Source organism: Lissotriton vulgaris, chromosome 1_2 (assembly GCF_964263255.1).
Source record: "Lissotriton vulgaris chromosome 1_2, aLisVul1.2, whole genome shotgun sequence".
Classification (NCBI taxonomy): domain Eukaryota; kingdom Metazoa; phylum Chordata; class Amphibia; order Caudata; family Salamandridae; genus Lissotriton; species Lissotriton vulgaris.
Genome location: NC_141686.1, coordinates 297621600 through 297647116, shown reverse-complemented (window position 1 = coordinate 297647116; position 25517 = coordinate 297621600). Strand labels below are relative to the sequence as shown.

Here is a 25517-nt window from a genome sequence, read left to right as displayed (position 1 = left end):
TGGAGGAGGGTGGCCATCATCTTGTCCAGCGTGAGGTATGTGTTGGAGGTGGGGGTGGACATAAGAGGTGAATGACTGACCATGGAATTAGCGTGCAGGTGGGGGAGTGGGCTGGTGTTTGTGGAGGGCTCCGTTGTGTTAGAGTACGGGATGGTGTTAGGGAGGAGAGAGTGTTTGGGCGGGAGGGGTATGACTGAGGTGGGGAGGAGGGTGGTGGTATGTGTGAGGGCATTGGTGGTAGGCGGAGAGATCACGGTGGAGGATGTGTGTATGTTAGAGGTGGTGGGGGTACAGGAAGCGTAATGGGGGCTGAGAGTGGGGGGGGAAATGGGATTGGAGATGGTCCTGTTGTGGGGAGGGGGAGTTAAATTAAGGGAGGAGGTGAGTTCTGCGTAGTTAGTTAGAGGGTAGTGGGGGCTAAGAATGGGGGGGGATAAAGTGTAGGATTTGTCGTTGTGCGTGTCGTTCTGGTGCTGAACTAGATTAGGTGTGTTGTGGGTTGGAGCTGTAATGTCAGGGGTGAGAGGAGTGTTAATGTCAGCTGCGATGTCAGGGGTGAGGGGAGTGTTAATGGTGTGCGTGGATGTCTGAGGATTGGTAGGGGGGGTTGGGGTGAGAGTGGTGTAGGAGGGGGAGAGATCTGTGTATGTGTTTGAGGCGAGTGTGATAGATTCCTGGTGCTGAACTGGGATAGAAGGGTTGTGGGTGGGAGCTGAGTCAGGGGTGGAGGGTGTGTTCGTAAATGAGGGGTGTGTAGTAGTTACCTGGTGCTGAACTATGTTATAAAGTGCACATACACCATGGAGGTTTCTTGGCGCTAAAATGTTTTCAGAACCCCAGTTCGAATGCACGATTAGAAAGCCTGATGAAATAGCCAGGCTTTAAGACAGCTTCTGAAGTTAAGAAGAGTGCGACAAAAGCGTATTTCAGAGGGAAGGGAGTTCCAGAACATGGGTGCCAGGACAGCAAACCTGGCACCACCAGTGCGCTTTAGTCTGTAGGAAGGCTGAGACAGCAGGAGCTTGTGTGCTGAACGAAGGTTATGCTAAGGAACAAGCTTATGGATCAGGTTATTCACAAATTTCGGACTTTTCCCATTGAGGGATTTGTAAATTAGACACCCAACCTTAAAAGCGCAACGCTGGATTATTGGGAGCCAATGGAGTTGTTTCAGGAGGGGGGTGATGTGGAGATGTCTGGGTTGATGAGTAATCAAGCGAGCCGCCTGGTTCAGAACCAGTTGTAAACGTTTGGAGAGATAGAAGGGAATGCCATAATAAAGTGAGTTGGCATAGTCAACGTGAAACATAACCATAGCAAGAATCACCTCGATTTGAGCATCATTGGTGAGGAACCAGCAAATCTTTTTTATTTTTCTCAGTTGGAAAAAGCAGGTAGAGATCACTGACCCTATCTGAGCCTTCATCAAGAGGTCCTGGCTGATGATGACCCCCAGACTCTTGACTGTGAGAACGAGCTCTGTCTTATCAGGACTGAACTTAAGATGATTGTTATTCATCCACTGACTGATGAACCGAATGGTGGACTGAAAAATGTGAACAGACTCCGGGGAGTTACTGATGGGAAAGATGAGTTGAAAGTCGTCTGCATAATTGAAAGTGCAGACCTTATGTTCTTTCAAAGCTCGGATAAGAGGGAGGAGGTACAGATTGAACAGCAGAGGCGAGAGCGAAGAGCCCTGAGGGACTCCGCAGGCGATGCTCACTCTGGGAGCAATAAAGGGTGCTGTACTGACTGCCTGAGATCGATTCTCCAAAAAGGAGATAATCCAGCCAAGGGCAGATCCTGTGATCCTGTGATTCCCGCGTCTCTGACACGATCGACCAAAGGCCGCGGAGAGATCGAGCAGGACAAGAGCCTGCGGAGAACCAGTATGTACCCTGTCACGAAGAGAGTCTAAAACTGTGAGAATCACTGCCTCGGTAGAATGAGCCGGGCGAAACCCTGCTTGATTAGAATCAAGGAATTCGGAGTCTTCTAGGAACTCAGAAAGACAACGAGTGACATGAGTTTCCAGAACCTTGGCAAGGTAGGGCAGAAGAGAAATAGGGCGATAATTTGTTAACAATTGAGGGTCAGCCCCCGACTTGTTCAAGAGGGGAAAGACAATGGCCTCCTTGAAGGTGGCGGGGACAATCCCCTGGGATAGTGACTGGTTCAGAAGATGAAGTGCAGGGCTGGGAAGGGAAGTGAAAATTTCTTTCAGAATACTGGGGGGACAACAGTCAGATGGAGAGCCTGTCTTGATCTTAGAGAGCAAGTCCACAAAGGCAAGCTCGGTGATGCTTGGGAATTGCGTGAAGGTGCTGTGGTTATGGACAGTGGTGGAGCAGAGTGGCAGGTTATTACATGACGGGATGCTAGCCTTAATCAGAGCAATTTTCTCAATAAAGAAGAAATTCAGGGAGTTGCAAAACGTTTGCGAGGGACGGGTTTAATAGAGATTCTGTCCGGATTACTATGGGGAAAATTTATTTTGAACGATTGGAGGTGGACAACATTTTAGAGGAGAAATATATTGCTTTGGTCGTCAGGATGGATTTTTTATAGATCTTCATCAAATTGATAAAGAGGCGTTTGTCTTCCAAAAGGTACTTGCTTCTCCAGGTTCTTTCTAATTGCTGTAAGGCTAATTTCTGAGTTTTTAGCTCTTCAAAGAACCACTTATGAGCATCATGCCGGCGAGGGGCATGTGCTTTCTTGAGGGGAGAAAATTTATTACTAGTGGCCAACAACCAGCAAGTAAGCTGTTCGTCAGCCTGGTTGATAGATGGATTAATAGGGGGGAGAGAATTAGTAAGAGAATCAAGGAATGATGTTTTATCACTTATCTTCCAATTTCTACGAGTTAGTCCACCTTTATGTATAAACTGCTGCTGTCCACATCTGTAGGAATGTAGTATCTGCTTTCATGGTTACCCTCATGTTTTGCTTAGTGTCAGTATGTTTTTGACTAGTCTGCCTAGGGGCCTGATAATCAGGACTCGAGTCACTGTGCCTTCTCCGTAAATTGACCATGGTAAGTAAATCCATCTGTGGCTACTGGTGTACCTTTGTACGCCCCTAATATATGGTACTTAGGTAACCAGGGCATAGGTATTGTGCCACCCATAGGAGTCCACTTAAACTGTGACTACAGGCCTGCCATTGCAGCCTGTGTGGGTTGGTGCTTGCGCCTCTCACAACAGATATATGTTGCCTTATATCTGGGGTCACTACACTTAAAACCTATAAGTCATCCTGAGGCAGGCTCTTTAGTACTGAGGGCAGTGTGCTTGGTTGTAAGTGTGATGGTGCCCCTGCAGGAGCAGGACACCCCTACAAACCCCATAGTCAATTCTACAGGCTTTGTAAGTGCAGTCAGCCATTTTAATACGTATAGTGGAAATCAGACATTATGAGATGTCTAACCATATAGTAGTAGCTGCACCAAACCCGGTTATGTTTAGTATCAAACAGTTTGAATTCATACCCCAACACCAATTCCAGTGTTGGAATTATGATCTCATGTACTGGAGGCTTCCTTGGCATTTACCCAGTACTACCTGTAACAGCCTTTCAGGGTCTATCAGCAAGCAAGTGCCTCTGCCGACCACAGATGCGTTTCTGCCCTCCTGCAGCTGAGCCAAGCTCGACCATGGGAAGGCAGAACAATAGGTTTCCAGTCGCAGGGAGGTGTGACCACCCCCCAGATATGACTTAGTGTATTGGAGTGGGGAGGGGGCGCTTGCCAGCGCCACCAGACAGCTTTGTAGAGTACATTTGGTGTCCTTGCTGCTTTGTAGAGTACATTTGGTGTCCTCCTTGCATACATCTATTTGAGCCAGTTATGGGAGGCTTTGGCTCTGGGGCGGTAGGTCCACCCTTGTGGGTTGACTGCCAGTGTTCGAGCTAACGTTGATGTGACTTGTGCTTGGAGGCTATGTTTCCCATAATTTTGAATTGCTGCTAACAAAAACGACTTGCTGCTGCTAATGTGCTTTGGTTTAATCTTTTAACTTATTTTTAATCTGATTAGATTGATGCTAGTGTGTTTTGATTTTATCGTTCTAAAATAATTCACCTCACTTACCGATGTTCCTTTCACATGCATTTTAATGTTATTTACTGCATAGCGCACTGTACCTCGCCCCGGTCCGTCACGGCAAGTGCCGATTGAACGGAGGGCATTTCCCTGCATCTCTCCCCTTTCTCACTTCCGGGGTAGACAGGCACTCCGGGTGGTGAGCGGGCAGTCTTTCCTGCTGCACCCCCTACTTAGCTGGATGTCGGACCGGACGCGCAGTGGACGCGCGCAGCGGATGCGCTGCCGGCACGCCAAAGACAAGTCAGTCTGTGCCCGTCCGCGCCTGTTCCGTGCCAAGGGCCATAACCCCTGTGTTTCGCTTGGGAGAGCAAAGAAACATAATGTACTCCAAAGTGGAGCTATGCAAGTTAAACACTTGGGGTGAAAGCTCTACCTGCCCGTTGGTTGAGCTTCAGGCAGAGCCAAAATACTGTGAGCAGTGTAAGATTCAGTGGAGCTTTTCTAAAATCAAGGCACTTACACCCCTGCGAAGCCCAGTTAACACTGGCCACAAAAATACCATCCCAGATCTTAAAGGAAAGTTAATTAATGCAAGGTCTTTAGTAAAACATAAGTTTGAGGTGGCTGAGGTAATAGCATTTATAACGGAAACCTGGGCAGATGAGTCATCAGAGCCGGAGCTCGCTCTTGCTCTCCCAGTAGGTTTTATTATTATTAGAGCAGACAGAACGCTCAAACGGGGGGGGGTGGACTAGCGATAATTTTTAAATAGAGTTTGCGAGTGGTGGGATCCGCAGCAGAGAGCTCTGCGGATTACGAAACTCTGTTTTTTCAGATCCCGCTTACTAACAACTATACTCCAAATGGCTTCCTTTTATACAGGCCCCCTAGAGCACGGACCCCCCTTCTAAACATCATCAGTCCCTTTTTGAAGTCTAGTACAGGTGGATCAGACTTTACGGTACTCAGAGACTTCAACTACCATCTAGAGAAAAGTGGGGATAGTAATACGTCCTCACTGACTAGTTTTTCTTTGAACCAGATCATTACACAGCAGACACAAGACGCCGGCCACACGTTAGACGGGATTTTTACTTCTAACCCCACTATTAAAATAATTGAGGTGCTACCCGTAGTATGGTCGGATAATAGAGCGATAATGTTCTCACTCAGTGCAGGCCAATAACAGCACACGTTTGCATGCACTCCAGCCTTGGTTACTTACCAAGAGTGGGGAAAAATAAGTAGATCGGTTCTTCAAGATTCACTTATAACCTCTAAACCAGATCTCCAAACCGATACTAATACAGCGGCGTGCAGACTATCTTCTTGGGTCAAAGCAGCCGTTGATATCGTGGCCCCGAAAAAGATTTTTATCTCTAAAAAATCAAACCCTTCGGAGCCATGGTTTACAGCATGGGTACTCACAAACTTTCTCTCGGGGGCCAAATTTACAGTTTGGTTTGTGTCCGAGGGCCGCATCGGTGGGGGGGCAGGGTCAGTGGGGGAGGGGAAGGGGCTAGAGCAGCAACATAAAACTGACCATGAGGTTGATCATAGGTCCCTGCAGCGGACACCTTCGTCCACTGAGCCGTCCCGGCATACACACATCTCTCTCGGTCTCCCTCCCTCTCTCTAGCTCTCTCTCCCTCTCACCCTCCCTCTCTCCTGTCTTCCTCTGTCTCACTCCGACTGTCTCACTCCCTCTCTCTCACTCCCTCTCTCTCACTCCCTCTCCGTCCCCCTCCCTTTCCCTCCCTCTCACTCACTCACTCTCTGTCTCACCCCCTTTCACTCCCTTTCCCTCCCTCTCCCTCCATTTCCCTTCCTATCCCTCCCTCTCCCTCCTTCTCTGTCTCCTTCCCTTTCCCTCCCTCTCACTCCCTCTCCGTCTCCTTCCCTTTCCCTCCCTCTCACTCCCTCTCCGTCTCCCTCCCTTTCCCTCCCTCTCTGTCTCCATCTCACTCCCTCTCCCTCCTTGTCCGTCTCACTCCCTCTCCGTCTCACTCACTCACTCCCTCCTCCCTCCCTCTCCCACTCACTCACTCACTCTCACTCTCTCCCTCTCTCTCACTCGCTCACTCACTCCCTCTCATTCACTCCCTCCCTCTCACTCACTCTCACACTCACTCACTCACTCACTCTCACTCACTCACTCCCTCCCTCCCTCCCTCTCACTCACTCCATCCCTCTCACTCACTCCATCCCTCTCACTCACTCCCTCCCTCTCACTCACTCCCTCCCTCTCATTCACTCCCTCCCACTCACTCCCTCCCTCCAACTCACTTCCTCCCTCCCACTCACTCCCTCCCTCCCACTCACTCCCTCCCTCCCACTCACTCCCTCCCTCCCACTCACTCCCTCTCACTCACTCCAGCCCTCTCACTCACTCCATCCCTCTCACTCACTCTCACTCACTCCCTCTCACTCACTCCCTCTCACTCACTCACTCACTCCCTCCTCCCTCCCTCCCTCCCACTCCCTCCCTCTCACTCACTCCTCTCACTCTCACTCACTCCCTCTCACTCATTCTCAGTCACTCTCACTCATTCTCAGTCACTCTCACTCTCACTCAGTCACTCTCACTCACTCTCTCTCACTCCCTCCCTCCCACTCCCTCCCTCCCACTCCCTCCCTCCCACTCCCTCCCTCCCACTCACTCACTCCCTCTCACTCTCACTCACTCCCTCTCACTCATTCTCACTCACTCTCACTCAGTCACTCTCTCTCACTCAGTCACTCTCTCTCACTCCCTCCCTCATCACTCCCTCCCTCCCTCTCACTCCCTCCCTCCCTCTCACTCCCTCCCTCTCACTCACTCCCTCCCTCTCACTCACTCACTCCCTCTCACTCTCACTCACTCACTCCCTCTCACTCACTCCCTCCCTCTCACTCACTCACTCCCTCCCTCTCATTCACTCACTCTATCCCTCTCATTCACTCCCTCCCTCTCACTCACTCCATCCCTCTCACTCACTCCATCCCACTCACTCCCTCCCTCTCACTCACTCTCACTCACTCCCTCCCTCTCACTCACTCCCTCCCACTCACTCCCTCCCTCTCTCCCACTCCCTCCCTCCCACTCCCTCCCTCCCACTCCCTCCCTCCCACTCCCTCCCTCCCACTCCCTCCCTCTCACTCACTCCCTCTCACTCACTCCCTCTCACTCACTCCCTCCCTCTCATTCACTCACTCACTCTCATTCACTCCCTCCCTCTCGCTCACTCCATCCCTCACTCACTCCATCCCTCTCACTCACTCCATCCCTCTCTCTCACTCCATCCCTCTCTCTCACTCCATCCCTCTCACTCACTCCATCCCTCTCACTCCCTCCCTCTCACTCACTCCCACTCATTTACTCATTCTGTCTCACTCACTCCCTCTCACTCACTCCCTCTCACTCCCTCCCTCCCTCTCACTCCCTCTCTCCCACTCCCTCTCTCCCTCCCGCTAACTCCCTCCCTCTCCCTCCCTCCCACTCCCTCCCTCTCACTCACTCCCTCCCTCACTCCCTCCCTCACTCCCTCTCACTCCCTCCCTCCCTCTCATTCACTCCCTCTCATTCACTCCCTCCCTCTCATTCACTCACTCACTCTCATTCACTCCCTCCCTCTTGCTCACTCCATCCCTCTCACTCACTCCATCCCTCTCACTCACTCCATCCCTCTCACTCACTCCATCCCTCTCACTCACTCCCTCTCACTCACTCCCACTCATTTACTCATTCTCTCTCACTCCCTCTCAGTCACTAACTCCCTCTCCCTCACTCCCTCTCCCTCACTACCTCTCCCTCACTCCCTCTCCCTCACTCCCTCTCACTCTCACTCACTCACTCACTCACTCCCTCCCTCTCACTCACTCACTCCCTCTCTCCCTCTCCCTCTCCCTCTCCGTCCCCCTCCCCATCCCTTTCCCACCCACTCCCTATGTCACCCTGTCATCTCACCCTGCCTGTGCGCCAACCGGGGCACACACACACTCACAGCCGCACCCAAGCACTTCACAGGTCATTAAAAGACCATTTGCATGTTAATGATGCCTTTGTATTTCACCTCTTCTTAGGCCCCTGCAGCTTTACTCTGGCCATTCCTAGGATCGCGCGCCGGCAGCCCCCACAAAGCAGCAAGAGTCTCTCTCGCTGCTGCAGACACTTTAAAAAAAAAACTCGGGAAACACAGGTATGATGTCTCGGGGGTCCGCGGGCCGCCAGGGAAGGCTTGCCGGGCCGCCACTGGCCCGCGGGCCGTACTATGAGTACCCCTGGTTTACAGAAAGGCTTAGATTACAAAAGCAGACATGTAGGAGAGCTGAAAGAAAGTGGAGAGCTAATGATGAGCAAGTCAGGAAAGCTGAGTATGCTTAGTCTTTATCATTATATAAGAAAATGACCATGGAGGAGAAAAGTACTTATTTTGCAACTAAAATTCGAGAGGCCAAAAACTCCAGCAAGGTACTTTTCGCCACAGTAAAAAAACTAGCCAACATTTCCGGAAAAGCTCCTGTGACGAGCAGCCCCGAATTTTGCGATACTTCTTCATTGACAAAGTTGCCTCGGTCTATAAAGCCTTTAAAGACAATCATAACAGCCCCCGATACAGGCAAAAATAGGGTCTGTTAACAATACAATCAAGTCAGGATTTGATTTTTCCCCCCCTTCGTTAGATCTGATCCTCCAGGTGGTGGGAAAAACTAAGTCAGGAGCCCCTTCAGATCCCTGTCCCCCTAAAGTTTACCATATGTGTCAGGATCTTGTTAGTGAACAACTAAACTTATTGTTCACTCAGATAATTCAATCAGGCTTTTTCCCGGAGACCTGGAAAACAGCCTCAGTACTGCCACTATTGAAGTAATCTAATCTAGACCCAAAGGAGCCTAGTAGCTATCGCCAATCTCAAGGATTCCCTTTCCATTCGAGGTGCTAGAGAAGCTGCTCAATACCCAGCTTACAGAATTTATTAATAAAGAAAACCTGCTGGACCAGCCACAATATGGCTTCAGGGAGTGCCATTGGACAGAGACGGCGTTAGTTATGGCAGCTGAGGAACTCAGGATAATCCTTGATGCAGGGGTGAAGGCCGCCTTGATCTTGTTAGATCTTTCGCCGGCCTTCAACACCGTTAATCATGATATTCTAGCCAGTAGACTAGCAGAGATGGGGCTTAATGATTCCTCACTAAAGCTTCTTTCGTCATATCTAGCAGACAGAACCTTTCGGTGGAATTGGGAGATGCTGTCTCCAAATTATTCAAACTGCCATGTGGGGTACCTCAGGGGTCTTCACTTAGCCGCACCCTTTTTAATCTATATGTGGCACCATTGGCTTCTATTATTAGACAATGGGGCTTCTCCGCTATCTCGTATGCTGACGACACACAGGTGGTGGTGTCGGTCTCAAATGATCTGGAAGCGACAGCTGACTGTTTCAATCACTGCATGACGCAGGTAAATGAATGGATGCAGGCCAACTGTCTGAAGTTAATCGGGGAAAAGACAGAAGTTATGCTGTTAGGCCCCAATCCTTCCTTTTGGTCGCCGAGATGGTGGCCTGATAGTCTGGGCAACTGTCCTATCCCATTCTCTAAGGCTAAGAACTTGGGGTTTGTCTTCGATGATAAGCTTACATTTAATCCTCAGACTAATAAGCTTACTTCTACCTTTTGGCTTATTATGAGAATGATTAGGAAAATGTGTCCTTTTATCCCTCGCGAGGCACTGAAGACATTAGTCACAGCTCTTGCTTTGTCCAGACTGGACTATGGCAATGCTCTCTATGTAGGGTTGCAATCACAACTGCTTCTGAAACTGCAGAGATTGCAGAATGCAGCAGCTAGAATGATACTTGACATTCCCAGACATGAGCCGGTTGCCCATAGATTGGAAGTGCTACATTGGCTTCCAGTGGCCAAAAGGATCATTTTTAAATCTCAATGCCTGGCCTTTAAAGCATTAAAAGGCATTGGCCTGCAGTTTTTAAAAACGCATTTGAAAAGGTGTACACCAGGTATGAGCCTAAGATCTGCTCACTCTAAGCTGCTACAAATACCCAAGTTTTAGCAGGTCCGTTAGGGAGGAAGAAGTTTCATAGTGGGAACAATTAAAATCGGGAACCTCCTCCCAAGCCTTATCAAGAGTAGCACATCGCTTATGTCATTCAGAAGAGCTTTGAAGACCTGGCTCTTCACAAATAGACATGACGCATAATTGGCACTATAACGATACTATCCTACTGTCCCTAGCGCCAAGACGCCCCCGGGCATTGGTGCGCTGTATAAATTATAAAATCAAATCAAATATGGTGTGAAAGTGGACAAAAGGCAGGGTAGTATCCTCCCCTCTGTCCAGCCTCTCCTCTGGGAGGGACTCCTGAGTCGTTCCAGCCCTTTCTCTAGGGTACTTAAAGGCTTACCTATGGGTGGTTCCTTTGAGTCGTCGTGGGACAAGGCTCAACCCTGAAACCACGTCAGTCTTCGACCGACTTCACATTTGGACTTTGTCTGAAACTGAGAATGCACCAAGGAAGACTCCTGCTGCTCCTGGTCTTGTTGTTCTGAAAGTCTTCTTTGTTGTTTGTGTCTGTGCTGCTTCCAGGATCTTCAGTAGACCAGTGGGCAGCAAGGGCACCGCAAGTAATCTCCCTTTGATTGAAGGTGTCACTCCCCTGCATCTGCAGGCACTGCAACGAAGCTGACCAGTCTGCATCTGCTGACGTCCCACCGAACGGCTCAGCAACACAGGTGGTGGTTCTGCAACTCCCATTAGGCCTGACCTGTCCTCTCTGCAATTTTGAGGCCTTATCTCTCGTTGGAACCGCTGGGACCAAACCCCTGTGCACCGTGTCAACGTGCAGTTGCCAAGGCTTGTTGGCTCTGCACTCCAGACATCTTCGAGCTACAAGAAGCTCCAGCCTACAGCAACTCTTCCTGCCAAGTACAGCTTCCTCACCTTATCCTCTGCCCCATGGGCCTCCCTTCTTGGTGAGTTGCTCGAGGTCCTCTTGCGACTCCTGTGCCTTTGGATAAGCTGAATTCTGCTCTCCACAGCTAAAACTTTGAGAGCTTTCTATGTTTATCAAAGACCACTAAACTCATCAGAAAGGTTTCCTGGATTACTGCAAGGTGCATCACTTAAATTAGTGTACCTCATATACTAAGCCAGCCTCCTCCATCTCTGGGGTGCCCTTATGACCATCCAGGGCACCCTATAACATTTTTTACATTGAGGGGGATGGCCCCCACAGCACAGTTGGCTTACCTGCCAGCACTCATCTCAGTTGCGGCAAGAGCTGTCATTCCTCCCATCTGGCTAGAGCAGCTTTTCTTTGTGCTGCCACTGGGCTGTAGCAGGTCTGTTTGCCTGCCCACAAGAGCGCAGGCAGGAAAAAAATATGTGTGCTCCTATCTGGCACGAGCCTTTCTGCTCTAGCCAGCTGTGAGCTCAGAATTCTTCAAGGGAAACAACAGTGATCTAGGGGATTGGGAGCTGGGGCCATACAATAGCTTGCGGAGGGGGGACAAATGCCCCCTCTCCATTGGAAATTGAATCGGCCCAGGGTCTGGAGTCCCCTCTGCCTTTCCAAGGTGCACCCCCTCCCTATTAGAAATTAATTGCTTCCAGGGGACGGGGTCCCAGAGACCTAGAAAAGGCTTGGGGGGCACATAACTCCCTCCCCTTAACAGATAAGTTGGCCATGGGGAATGAGGTCCCCGGGCCCTAGAAATGGCTCTAGGAGGGCGTCACACATTCCCTCCCCATTAAAAGTATGTTGCACCACCCCCCGGGGCCCTGGCTCACTCTGGGACGTTTTTGTTATTTTTAAACATATATATATTTTTTTTTTTTACAGCAAATCCTTCACAAATTTGTATTAAGATTTAAAAAAAAAACATGTTTTTGGGCCCAGAGGGATCCCTCTGGGTCCCCCACTCATCAGGCCTAGGCTGAGTACTGGTTGGGAGAAGCTGAAGAGCAAATGCAAATTAGTCTCAATGAACTTCGGGCAGGAAAAAAGTAACTTTCTAAAAGTTATTTTTTCTTAATGTTTATTAAAACCCAACTTCACCATTGAATTGAATTGCATTTTTAATACCTATCGAAAATATTTGTTTAATTATTTTTCTAGCTGGTCCCGTTCCCGAGATACAGTATTAGTATATGAATCTGTACTCTGGTTATCTACATAGAACAGCTAGGCCTACCCCACTGAAAATAGGTTTTGGGTACTAGTCATTGTAAGGACATATTAACATTACATTTTTAAGTAGCTTTCTTATAAATACCATGCACCAAATGGGCTATAAGCCCTAGATACGGGGTGACCTATTAATATTTAATATTTTACCTGTCAGAAGAGTTTATTTTGACAGGTTGAATTGCAGTTTTTACACTGCTACAGCCAGGCTACAAAGGTAGGTCTTCAGCCATGTTTGCACTGTCACTGTCACAGGTTTTGCTGTGAATGGCCTCTCGAAGGTTGCCTCCCATTTTTGTTGAACCTGGAATTCCGCCGTGGGCGCATCTTTCCTCAGGGCCCTGTATATATGAGAGATCAATTTCTTGTCCCCAGACATGGCCAATAGAACCTCCAGTGCCTGGAGGCTATTGGCGCTTCGGGAAACCTAGCCAGATTTCTCATGCTGTGGCTTCTATTTCATAGAACTGTAAAAAATGGACCCTCTCCGAGTTGGAACACCTCCTTAGCATCAGTCAGTGTTATAAACCTATTATTGGGATAAAGGTCCTGCAATGTGTTGCAGCCTCCGGCACGCCGTGTACGTAAGGACATGGAGCTTTCTATATTTTTGAATGGACGTATTGCCCAGATGTTCATGACTGACACATATGGGGCCCTCATGAGCATAGTCTTAACCACCTGGCTCCAGGCTTCCCACAGCAGTCAGACTGCAAGCAGTAAAGAGAGTGGGGCCTTGGCCCCCATCATCAGGATCTCAGGCAGGGAATTCCTACTGCAGGTGCCCCTTAATAATGTATGCTCTCAATTATCTTGTTCGTCCAACCAGCGCAATGCATGCTGCAACTGAGTTGCCAAATGGTAACCCTCACTTGTTTTATATTTGTCATACATTTTAATGGCGGAAAATATAATTTTGAAAGAAATGATAACCCTGAGTTTCAATCATTTGTTTCAAATCAAGGTATCTCCTGTTTAATCCAAAATTGTCTTGATCAATTAAAGACATTGATTTGTTTAATGTGCAGCATTGCAACAAAGAGTGTATACCTACTGTATAAATATTTGGAATTGTGCTATTCTTGAAAAAGGTGTGAAATTTCTAGTAAACTTTTGCACCATGTGTTTATGTAGAAAAGGACGGTGCGCCAAAAAGCAAAGTACAAAGGAGCTTCAAGTTAGTCCAAAATTCTTTATTCTTTTCAATCTTTTTAAAAACGCCTCAGCCAACGCATTTCGTTCTTTAGAACTTCGTCAGGGCTCTTTAATCACTTGTAAGTCCAAAAGGTGCTTTTAAACAATGTGGTCCAAATCGCGCCTTAATCTCTTCAACACATATATTCTCGCGTGGTGATGAAAGAAATAATCATTAGGTCATAATCGGTATTATCAAAAGGCCACAGTCTCGGCAGAGAGATCTTAAGATCCAATCACAAAAAAATAGGTAATTCGATTTCAAAAGGCAACTAGTAGGTAAGTGAATCACATTGGGCCAATGGAATAGGAGTAGATAACCCGCAGTACTGAATCTCTTTATGAATTCTTCGTCATTACTTGCAAGTGGCAATAAGTTTAATGTCCCAAGATCGCATTCATATGTTCTGAATACACAAGCGGCATCAATAACCGCAAGAAGTGATGAGAAAGCGACCGACCCGTGTAGCACCGCCCGCCCTTCATGTCAATTGTAGATCTTCCTACCGACGGACCGGAAAAAACGAAACACCATGTGTGTTAAGGCATTTTCAGCGGCCTAAAGGTCGCTAAATAGTAAACACTATGTATGTGTTTTTAGCCCCAGCATGGCAGTGTAGCTGTCGCTAGATCACCATAAAAAGAACCTTAAGAAACAATACGCAGAGAAGGATTCACACCCCTATCACATGTTGAGCTTATTCTGTACAAGCTTTTAATTTCCCAGAAGGTGTGGTTCTCTACAGTTTTTGGCTTGTTAGAAAGCTTATATTTCCTACATAGGGCAGAACTGGCTATGGCGACAATGAGCAAGGCTAAGGACCTGATTGACTCATTGGGAGAAGTTCCAGATGCCATAGGTCTGATCTGTTTTTTACATACATCAATGACAAACGCATCAGGGATACATACCATTCCAAGAAAATTACCACATTTAAAAGCATTGTCAGCCTTCTTGAATCTGTACATCTGTGATACATCATGCACAGAGGAATTCAAAGATGGCTGCCTAAAATGATGTTTAGTGATTTTGAAATCTTTGTGATTTGGCTTGCAATAGGCTAGGAATGACAATTTATTTTTGGCTACCTTGAGTTAACATCACATTCTTTTGTTTTCACATATATTGCCTTCCTTGTAGCTTTGTGGTTGTTGCTCATTAATTCCTTATAAGAATCTTTACTTAGGCCACGTCAAACATTGTATGGTATAGTAAAGACACATCATCATTCTCTGATTACTACTATGGAAGAATGCAACACTGGCCGCCCATATCTGGACCTTACCCTATGCCCACCAACATCTCCCTACATATTGCACAGTTGCCCCACTCTATCATTCATAATCAGAAAAACATTGGCATACCCACTTCACCCAACACAGCCATTAGTAACTTGATCTCTATGTCTATATCTGTCTCCCTCCAGAGATGTACACACCAAGTGCGAAGGCACTGTCTGTCACAACCAATGCAAGAATGTTACACCACAAACCCCTTATCAATATAGACATTTCCTAGCCTAAGGGTGGTGGGGGTTTGAGAAATGGTTCGTTCCTATATTTTTTCAACTATCTCAACCTGATAGTTAACTTTATAAATAATAAATAAAACGCAGTTCTGGCAAGCTCAGGCATCCATTCTGAGTGACTATTTATAGAAGGCTTGCTCCAATATTAAAAGGATACAGACTTTTGTACTTGTTGCTAACCATCGCTGGTTGCATTTATTGATAATGCATGGTCCACCATGTCATAAAGGAGGGCTAATGCAAAACCAACAATTGATAGACAGAATTTTGAACAATGTCAAACGTTCACCCCAGTACAGAGGTATGGGCCTAAATCCATTGTTTATTTTCTCCCCATGCCATACAAGTTTACACCCAGCCATATGCAAATCAGTTTTGACCCTGCTCCCGATGCGAACAGTTCAGTCTCGACTGGAGGAGGGCTAAGCGAATCAATGGCATAACCTACAGCCCAGTTGCGCCCAAAGGTGTGGGCCAGAGGCCCAGCAGGAGGAAAGTCTGGTGCTTTGCCATAGTATATGAAGGAAATTGCACCCCTGTGCCCCACACTTCCAGTACATTGTTTTCAATTATGGGCCTGTTCAGTGCAATCGCTGGGAGTCTGATACCAACTGTGTAAAACTTTAACGTAGCTGCATTTCAGTTTGAACTCTCTAGTTAGGCTGGTGTGCGTTTGTATCAACCAGTCCTTGAGAGTGCATTCCTGTAGCAGAGATGTCCCTTGTCTTCTACCTGGGGATAAAGTAAAGCTTGTCAATCAGAAGCCCATATAGGCCAGATACCACACATTTGTACCCCACCCAAGTCTCTAAATATTGACTTATGGGGAAATGCAGAAGGGAAAATGTGACTCTGACCAATCTGCCCTAAATACATCGCATTAGTTGAATGTATGTTCATTGTTGGGACAGGGGTAGACGGAAATGAGGGTATCACCCAAAAACAGTTGCTCCACATATAAGATATCCAATGTCCTCTATGCAGTTCCAGAGAAAGGGGAACACCCTATTATAATGCCACAGTTCTGCCAGATAGGGGCTGAAGTATTTAACTATGAACTAATTTTCAAGAAGCCATGAGCGTATTTCCATGGAGGGAGGAGCAAACTTATAGAGAGCATCTATGCCTCTTACGTAGAGTGATATAGTCTTTTGTATAGAGATCCATAGGGGGGAATTCCAGGGATTCAGGAAGTCTGTTGATTAATTGTGAGAGATGGTGAGCTAGATAATACGAGCATACCTATCTCACATCACAACAGACATGCCACCACCGGACCACCCTGCTACAGCTGGAAAAGGCTCACAGCAAAGGAGTGTGCTTCTGCCCTCTTCACACACCAGCCTGAGCACACCAGCAGCTTGCTGAAAACTATTAAAACACTCAATAGCTGGATCACTGATTGCGCTGACACCCTAGCTCCACGGGCGCACAAACCAGCAGCAAGAGTTCAACCACAGGCCAGCTGGTAAACAAAGAATCACAGGCTGAATAAACGCGCTGCAAGCAACTGGAGCACAAATAGAGAACCAGTTAAGACTCCATGGATAAAGACATTTTCAAGTCTTGTTCCTCCAGACTGCTTCTAAGCCAGCACAAAAATCAGCAAGAAAATCTTCACCAACATCAATTGTTTCACCATGCCTCTAGCACACTCCAGCAATATCACCCGCTCACAAGACCTCTGCAACAAACTCATGGAATTCTTCTGTAACAAAATCACCTCCATATACAGCAACATATACCCTCAACCGGGACCCTATGACTGTTGCAACTCAACTTCCCATTGTGGCAGAAGAGTGAACCCTCTTCTGTTGCCTGCTCTCACCACCATCTAAACCCCCAATACCATAAAGACCATTCAATCAAGGCATCATCTGATCTTTGCATCCACTATGCCTTCACCAAAAGACTTATCCGATCAGCGTAGCACTAAAACCCATCCTCAATGCCTCCTGCGACTCAGCCACATTCTTAGAAACCATCCATTGACCCAGCCTCATTCTCCAACTATGGACCCATCTCTTTCCTACCATACCCAACCAAGGTCTAAGAGAAACTATCAACTGATACCTCACCAACCTCCTCACCAACCACCAGCTCCATCACGACACACAGTTTTGGAATCAAGCCCAACCACAGTACAGAAACTGCACTCACCGCTGCCACAAACGACATCTACATGATCCTTGATAGAAGAGATATGGTAGCCATCATTTTCTTGAATTTCTTTGTAGCATTTGATATGGTCTTTCACCCCATTCACATTTGCATCTACACAAGATCGACATACAAGAACGCTCTCTCCGCTGGATCTGCTCCTTCTTAACAGATAAAACACAAGCTGCCAACTTTGTGGAAGCCCACAAACTCATCTGTGTTGTGTCTCCAGATTCATCACTCAACCCAACCCTTTTCAAAGCATACATGATCTTCCTGGCCAGCGTTGTCTGGGCACACAACGTCAACATCTTCCCCTACGCTGATGAGACGCAACTCATACTCTCCCCTCGGACAAGGTCCCAACACAGGAAACAAGTTTACTGCATGGATGACCGAAGTCGCTAACAGGATGGAAGCCAATCATCTCAAGCTCAACACCAACAAGACAGAAGTAGTGATCTTTGTCAAGAATACCTTGCCATAGGACTCACTGGTGGCTGGCCAAACTCGGACCCACACCCATCACCAATGCCAGGATCCTCGGAATCCTCAACAGTAAAGTGAATAAGTCAACGTAGTCACTACATCCTACTGTCACTTTGTGAAGATGCTGAGAAAGATCTTCAAATGACTACCATGCAACACCAGAAAAAACTACAGTCGCACCATAGTCACATCAAGTTGGACAATGGGAACACAAAGCAACTCACCAGAAGACTAGAAACTATTCAGGACTCGGTTGCCAGACTCATCCTCAACCTCCCATTCAGAACTTAACTCACACCACACCTTGGAGAGTTCCACTGGCTCCTGATACACAAACTCTCATTTCAAATTCCTCATGCATACATTCAAGGTGTAACACAAGTTGGCCCCATCTACCTGAACAGTTGCATCTCCATCCACCAACCACCCAGACCACTACTCACACACGTCCCACACATAAACAGAATCAGATCAGGAGGGCAGACATTCTCTTACATAGCTCCTAATGGCTGAAACAACCCCTCCTCCACATCAGAGCCTCCCCCTCTCTTCTTAAATCCTGCAACAAGCTGAAGCTAGGCAGGGCTAGGTACACACACTTGTTCAGCTGCTGGATACCCTCGCGGGTGACGGTGTGCTTTAGAAATACACATAACATGGTAAACAAAGCATCCAGTTTCAGTGTGCATATACAACTTATGAATTGTTTTATTGTGGTTGTCAAACCTCCCCCCGCCCCCTAAGTTATTTAATTTCAAAATGTATCCATAATGATAGAATTTTAGTTGTCAATCAATCATATTTATATGCCAGGTTTTCTAAGCTTTGCTGGAACACAGCATAGACATGTCTGTGTGTCACGCCTCCTTCCATTTTGAATGAAGCGCTGTTGACATGCATTCCACTTTGCCTATTTCTTCTCTCTGCTTCTCTATCCCTTCAGGGATGGGTCTTCTACCTCTGGGGAACCAGACTCTTCAGATTTTCTCAAAATGTTGAGTTGCTGTCAAAGACTTTACTCCATTACGACCTTGCTTCCTGATTCACAATCATTGTCCGGTGTTCGTCTCCTTCTCTATTGTTGAGGTGCCTCTCTTGATTCACGCAAATGTTGCCAGTAGGATACAATGAACCTCCGTCATTCTGAATCGAAGAAGCACACCAGATGTGAGAAGAGGATCCGAGGTGTGTTTATTTGAAGGCACCTCATCCACAGCTACCATTTTAAAAGGAATTCTGAGGGAGGGTTTTCCAAGAGTCCACAAAGTAACATATTCAGTCAGACCAGTTCCTGAATTCTGCTAAGTCTGCCTCTCTTGCTAGCTTGGTCTCTTCTTAGAAGATTTCTGTTTTTATTTTTTGCAGCTACAATAGATATGAGTATGCCTAGGAGCAGGCTTGCTTTGTCCGTGCAGTAAGCAAGGCACAGCAGCCGCCCAGCTTACCAGAGAACCACCCAAAAAATCATATTGTTTGCTAAACACTGCAGCAAGTTATCACCTTTTGGTTCACTGCTTTATTTGCAGTTTGTCTAGCTGTGTGTCGTTTAGACTTTAGTTGGACCACTCGCAGAAATTGGCCCATCGGGGGATCAAATTGCGATCTTTGCGTTATTAGCACCACACTCTCACCAACTGAACTAATACCAATACCACCACCATCAATACCACCAATACCACCTCCACCACCAGTACCACCACCACCAAGACCACCACCACCAATGGCGTTATTAGCACCACACTCTCACCAACTGAACTAATACCAATACCACCACCATCAATACCACCAATACCACCTCCACCACCAGTACCACCACCACCAATACTACCAATGCCACCACCACCACCACCACTAATACCACCACCACCAATACCAATACCACAACCTCAGCTCCTCTCGCTCACTAGTAATAGCAGGGGCACTATACGAGGCCGGAGCTGCAGCCGAGACCATCCCTCCCTTCCCTCATGCCTGCCATAAAACACAGCTTGCCCTGCACCAAGAGATGAAGCAAGGGCCCTACTACAGCTCGAGTGTTTTTTTTTTAGGCCAAAGATAGCAATGACACCATGCAAATCACGGAGAGGGCAGGAAATAGCTCCTGCTCTTTCTCCTGAGCCGCTCTTCCTCCTAAGTGTAATCACAGAGCAAAAGGTTTTGGTGCGCTTTGTTAGTGTTTATAGCTTGAATCATATGTAACTCTCACTTCACACTTTGTGTCTGTGTAATTTACAACACTTACACATCTTCTTCACTGCACTATTTATCACTAATTTGAAAAAGTCTCAGGCCGGTCTTTTCCTCTAATATTTACAATATAACAAGCGTTTCAGAAGGCCCTTTATTGCAATTCAATTGGTCTCACATTTGCAAGAGTTTAAGCTATTAGTATTGTAAATGAATATGCATTTAATGTATGTTTTGATACCCAAAACATAAACAAAAGGCATTGTCATTTACAATGCCAATAGCTCAAACTTGCATGAATGCGAGACCTATTCCTTTGCAAATGCTTGTTTAGGGTTGGAATTAAGTTTCTCTAACATGCATTGTCTGTAAATGTGAACGGCAGTATGTGCCTAATATTGTGTATAATTGTTATTCTGTATCTTTTTAACTTTCATATTACAATTATTAAAACGTTTTAATCTCAAAAATAATGACACAGGTAGTTGTTGAGGGTTAAGAGCGTAAACAACGTTGTGTGCGGGGCTCTCAACACAAATGATTCAGTCTAAGATTCACCATGGAACTCCTGAACCAAAAAATCAAGATTATTGTAATAAATGGTAAAAATAAAAGCTGGAAATGAAGCACTTCACTGTTAATCTCAAAATGAAAATTCCACCCCCGAAGACACATGGAACCATATTAGAAGCTAGATGTCATTGGCGTATGCATGTTTGCATATATGCCTTTGTAATACATCACGCATTATCAAGTCACCATAAAGGTGGTAAATAAACTAGCGACAGGACCACTCCAAAACTGTTTCTCCAGGTCTCATAAAGGTAGCCAACATTTAGGGCCTGATTACGACTTTGGCAGTGCAGCACCAGGTTCGCCACGTTGCCGCACAACCATAGCCGTGGTCAGGCCACCTGCCAGATTAGTTGTTAACTCTTGCCTGGAGGGCTTTTTTATAGCATTCCCATAGCAGTAACTCAGAAATTGGGCACCGCAAAGGGAACACCAAAACAGTGCCTGCATGGCATGGACTGCAAAGTCCATGCCATGCAGGAACTGGTCTGCATGCACACAGAGGGGCACATTTTGTTCCCCCCTGTAGGCATCTACGGGGGTGAGGCACCAGAGGGCCCTGTAGGGCCCCCTTTGTTTCCTGTCCGCCAGGGTTTTCAGTAGGAACTGCATGAAAACCCAGAGAGGCAAATCTTGTGAACCGTGGCGGTCCTGCCTAGCATATTGATGCCGCTACACCACTGCAACACCAACTGGGAACACCTCTGCCAGGATGATGAAATGTAGGTGTTTCTGCTGATTTTCCCAACTTCCTAAACACTATACAAAAATTGTTAGCATGTGTCGGCTTCAGATTAATTAGCTAAAACCTTCCGCAGGACACAAAAATTGATTTGTGTACAATATATTCATGCAAAAATATTCTTACATAAATTAATTTTAACATACCAACATAGAATCTCAAGACCTAGATTAATGGGAAAACCATACAAACTTTCTGAGAGAATTGCCTATCTGAAATTCTCCTGAATTCCCAGTAAGTCAATCCATATCTTTTCAGTGTCACATTTGTGCATTGCTTGAGTGTCGAACTCTAGTCCTACCTATTTAACTCTCTTTGTTTCACCTGGGTTGTAGGTGGTGGATGCAATATTGGCGCAAACAAGCAGCGGAGGATTTTGCGGCAACGATGCAATGATGCAAATGACACTGCCTTCGCTGCCCTTCGGTGGAATTGGTATGGCTGCTGGTTGTAATATTGCTTGATCTTGATGATGTATGCAGACAATTTCAGAGCACTAGGTACTGAAATGCATGTGTGTGTGCACACGTCCTGCTCCCTTCTAGATTGGTTCTACGTACAATCACTTGAAATTCAAATTGCAGCAGTGGAGTTTACAATATTTTGGTAGTTAACATTTCTACCTTTATGCAACGTTTTATAATTATGCAGCCATTTGTGGCAAAATTATAACTTGTATGTAACACGAACAACCAGAACGGGAGCAGTTGTTGGTGATAGCACTTGCATTTTTTCGTACTATATTTTAGCATGAAATGCATCCTCACATTACATTTCAGTACGAGGATGCATTTTGTACTAGGAAAGTGGGAAAAATATATTGCTAAATGATGTATGTGGATTTTAAGTATTTATTTGCGCTTAATTTTGTGTAATTTTCCCGACATTTCGCATAACTACACAAAAGCAGATTACGCAGATTTTGCCCACCCTAAATTATAGCAAGATCACATAGTCTCTATTAAGGGAGGGCCTGGGACATAGCATGATTCACTGACCCCAATCAAGTCCATCCTGGGTTAATATATTGACAATAATGTCAGAGAAGTAAGAGCTGCAGCATACTTCCAATATTCCAAATCTTTTCAAAGTTAGTTTGTCAGATTGAACATCACTAGCCCAGGCTTAGCAAAATCTCAAACACACATTTAACAAAACCTCACAACACATTGAAAGCAAAGAGAATAGAGAGATGACCCGCAAAAGAAAAAATCAGTGTAGCTGGGCACCTTGAAGGGTTACATCCCCTTGTAGCAGCAGAGGTGAGTGGTTGTGGTGTGCTGGGCTGTTAAGGTCATGTCTATGTTGTTAGAATGGGTTGTGTGGGTGGTTTATGAGATCCGTGCAGACTCTTAGAGTTCAGCAGTGGACAGCTAAGATGTGCCCTACATTTCTTTATGCATGCAAAGTACAAAATGGATGCTGCTTGGAGCATGGACCTCATCAAGACTGCCCTCTTGGGTGCTTGCTTTGGGGGAGAGGTAAGAATCCAGTACGCATGTCTGTGACGTCACTGCCTCTTCACTGATTCATTGAGCTCCTCACTTTGAAAGTTGCTTAGTTGAACTGCAAATTCCAGACTGCACCAACATGCTTTTTTCTCTGTCGCACTGCAGGGAAGAGCGGCATGGGAATGTACCATGGAAAGTTCTCCTACGACACCTTCTCGCACCACCGTGCTGTGCTGATTCGAAGCACTGGCATGGAAATGCTGAACTCCCTCAGATACCCACCGTACACTGAGCGTAACCTGGGTCTTCTGAAATCTGCCATCGAAGTCAAGCGCAAAGGACTCTGCAACATCCTCTGAGCCTGTAGTCAAGACCAAGTAGAACTCAGCCAGGGCAAGCTTGAAAAACAGGAAGGGGCACAGTTTCACTTCCTCTGCTGCTTCCAGAAGCCACTGTAAGGAATGTAGACCAAAGCCTTTCTCTTTTATAATACAAGCAGACTGGCCAAGGAAGAAGTCTAGAGAGTGTCCGAGACCCCCTGACTTTAAAGGGTCAGAGGGCTGAGGTGGAGTCAGTGTGGCTGCATGTCCCCAGTCAAGCCAGATTTTCATCGCATGGGCCCCTTCCATATTACACCTGTTGGCTTCTCGATCTCTGCTAACTACTCATTGCCCCTGCAGCCACCCATCCTAAGTGTTAAATGTGCTGATACACTTACCATGTGCCTCATATCTCTCCACTTGTTGTATTAAGTTCCTTTGCTAGCAGTATATTTTTCTGTACTGTAGCCCTGTAATCAGTATCTTAACTTCTCTCTTGAGTCTCTTCCTAAATCCTCCGGCTCAATAGATCTCATACGTTCACATTGCTGCTAATTAACTATCTCACAATTGACCACTTTTAAATTGTCTCCGCTATCTTTACGCTCAGCACACAGTCATTATTCCCGCCCCTTCATCCATCCTGATTGGATGATGTTGTCCAGTGGTTGGATTGCTGACTACAGAACATGGCTTCAACTCCTGACTGCTCTGCTCTGCTTTGCCAAATGTGTGTAATCCTTGCCCATCCAGTTTCTCTCTCTTAGTCTCATTTCGCTTCTGTTACCAAATCACTAACGGTAACCTAAGAAGTCCCTTCGATGTCTGTCCACTGTTTCTGCCTGTTACAGATGTGATTTTGGTGGCAGAATGGTGTTGATAGTGTTTTCAGTGGAAGTGTGGGCCTACTACTCCACATTTGCACATCTGTTACAATATGAATGCTTTATATTTTACTACATTTTTACATTGCTCTTAATTATGTATGTCAGACAAAGTAAAGGATTGTCCCAGATCTGGTCTTTCCGTTGCTCTTGAAAAAAGTAGCTTTTGGTCGATTGACAAGTCTAGCAGAAAAAAACGTCTCTGTGGTCTGCTCGGCTAAGGTCTCAGTTGTAGTCTATGATTTTTCTAACTCATCAGTGACGACTGAAACCTTAGATGTGCCTCCTGCAAACCTTTGACCTTTTGGAGTCACTCAGACTAAACTTGAAGGCCTCAGCTGTCAAGGTATTTCCCACCTTTTTTAATATTTTGTAACTAACAGAATGCTCATAAATCTTCAAAACTTACTCTGGGATAGCAGATGTGTTTTACATCTGTTTGTAAATGTATTTCTTCACATCGTCAAACGTTTGTTATCTGATTAGTATGTGGAGTGATTAATCTTTTCCTACTGTGTATGTTTTCACTTGGCACTAACCTGCTGCGCAATATCTAGTGGAATAAATACTACTAATAACTACGCTCATAAAATAAAATAGTTTTTATTCATCCAAGTGCTTTGTCATTTTCCTGCTTATTTATTCGTGTAGCACCTTGAGGACCTAAAATAAGAGGGCCCTGTCCCCAATCATCTGCTGTTGCACAAAGAATTCTGAGTCTAGAAATGAACTCTGCATCTGAGAAAGGTTCCGGCTTAATTTGACTAGTCAACATAGTTTGTGAAATTTACCTCCGGAGCATTTAGACCTTGCTGCTCTATGTAACTTAGTTTATGTCTGTATCTTCCTTTGTAAAAACTGTCTTGTAAGAAACTGCATTTTTGATTGAGGTGGAATGAAAACAGTTCTCAAGCAAAACCACAAACCTTGTGAGGGTCAACCACAAAAGTCACAATATTAACCTGTGCTTAACTCTCTGGTAGGTGGCACAAACACAGGTTTAACTTAGAGGCACTGTGTAAAGTATTTATGCAGCACACAAACAGAAATAAAATGAAAACACAACACAAAAAAAATCCCACTCCAATATAGAAAAATAGGGAACATTGTATTAAATATAATGACAACAAATGAAATCCAACCAGTTGAACCAGAGTTATGAGTTTTTCAAGTTTTAAGTCAAAATAGCACCTAAAAGTTCAAAGCGCCAACCACGGTCATTTAGTTGCGTGAGACCAGGGCAAAGTTAAAAGTTATGGCTGACAACTATGGAGGGCAGTTCGGATACAAGAAGCGGTTTGGGCTAGGTCTCAGCTTACCTTCGACCTTAGAAGAAATTTGAAAGAAACGTTCCGAAGAAGTTAAAGTTTGGCATGGGAAGGTAGACAGTGGTGCCCGAGGAGAAGGTGCCATCATCAGGGAAAGCCGCTAGATGAGGTTGTGGTGCAGATTTCTACCTCCAGTGGGACAGAGCTGCAGGCCATAGCCGACGAGGGCTTTACGAGCCTGGATACCCCTTCGCAGAGGAGCGGCTGAATAGGATTTGCTGCTGCAGAGGAGAATGTAGCTGGAGATACCACAAAGTCAGGCCAGCTGGCATTGAACCATGGGCGGATCAGTGAGCAGTTAAGGTACGGTCTCCTGAAAGTTCTAAGGTCACTTTTTGGTGGATATCCAAGTTTCAGATTTTGGCTGTTTTGGGCACCTTTAGCACTACCTCCAAGGGCCTAGGACTAGCAGAGCATCACTTGG

The 25517-nt window shown here is 46.2% G+C and overlaps 1 protein-coding gene across 7 annotated transcripts in view; it reads left to right on the top strand.

Moving 5' to 3' along the window:
* The window catches only part of LOC147736543 (aldehyde dehydrogenase family 3 member B1-like), a 329280-nt gene extending 304900 nt beyond the window's left edge, over positions 1-24380 (top strand). For all 7 annotated transcript variants that reach the window (XM_086953287.1, XM_086953292.1, XM_086953288.1 and 4 more), the window contains 2 exons: positions 21446-21545; positions 22727-24380. In XM_086953287.1, the coding sequence (XP_086809413.1) occupies positions 21446-21545; positions 22727-22920 (294 nt within the window). In that variant the 3' untranslated portion in view covers positions 22921-24380. The remainder of the gene's footprint in view (positions 1-21445; positions 21546-22726) is intronic.
* Positions 24381-25517: the final 1137 nt, after the last annotated feature.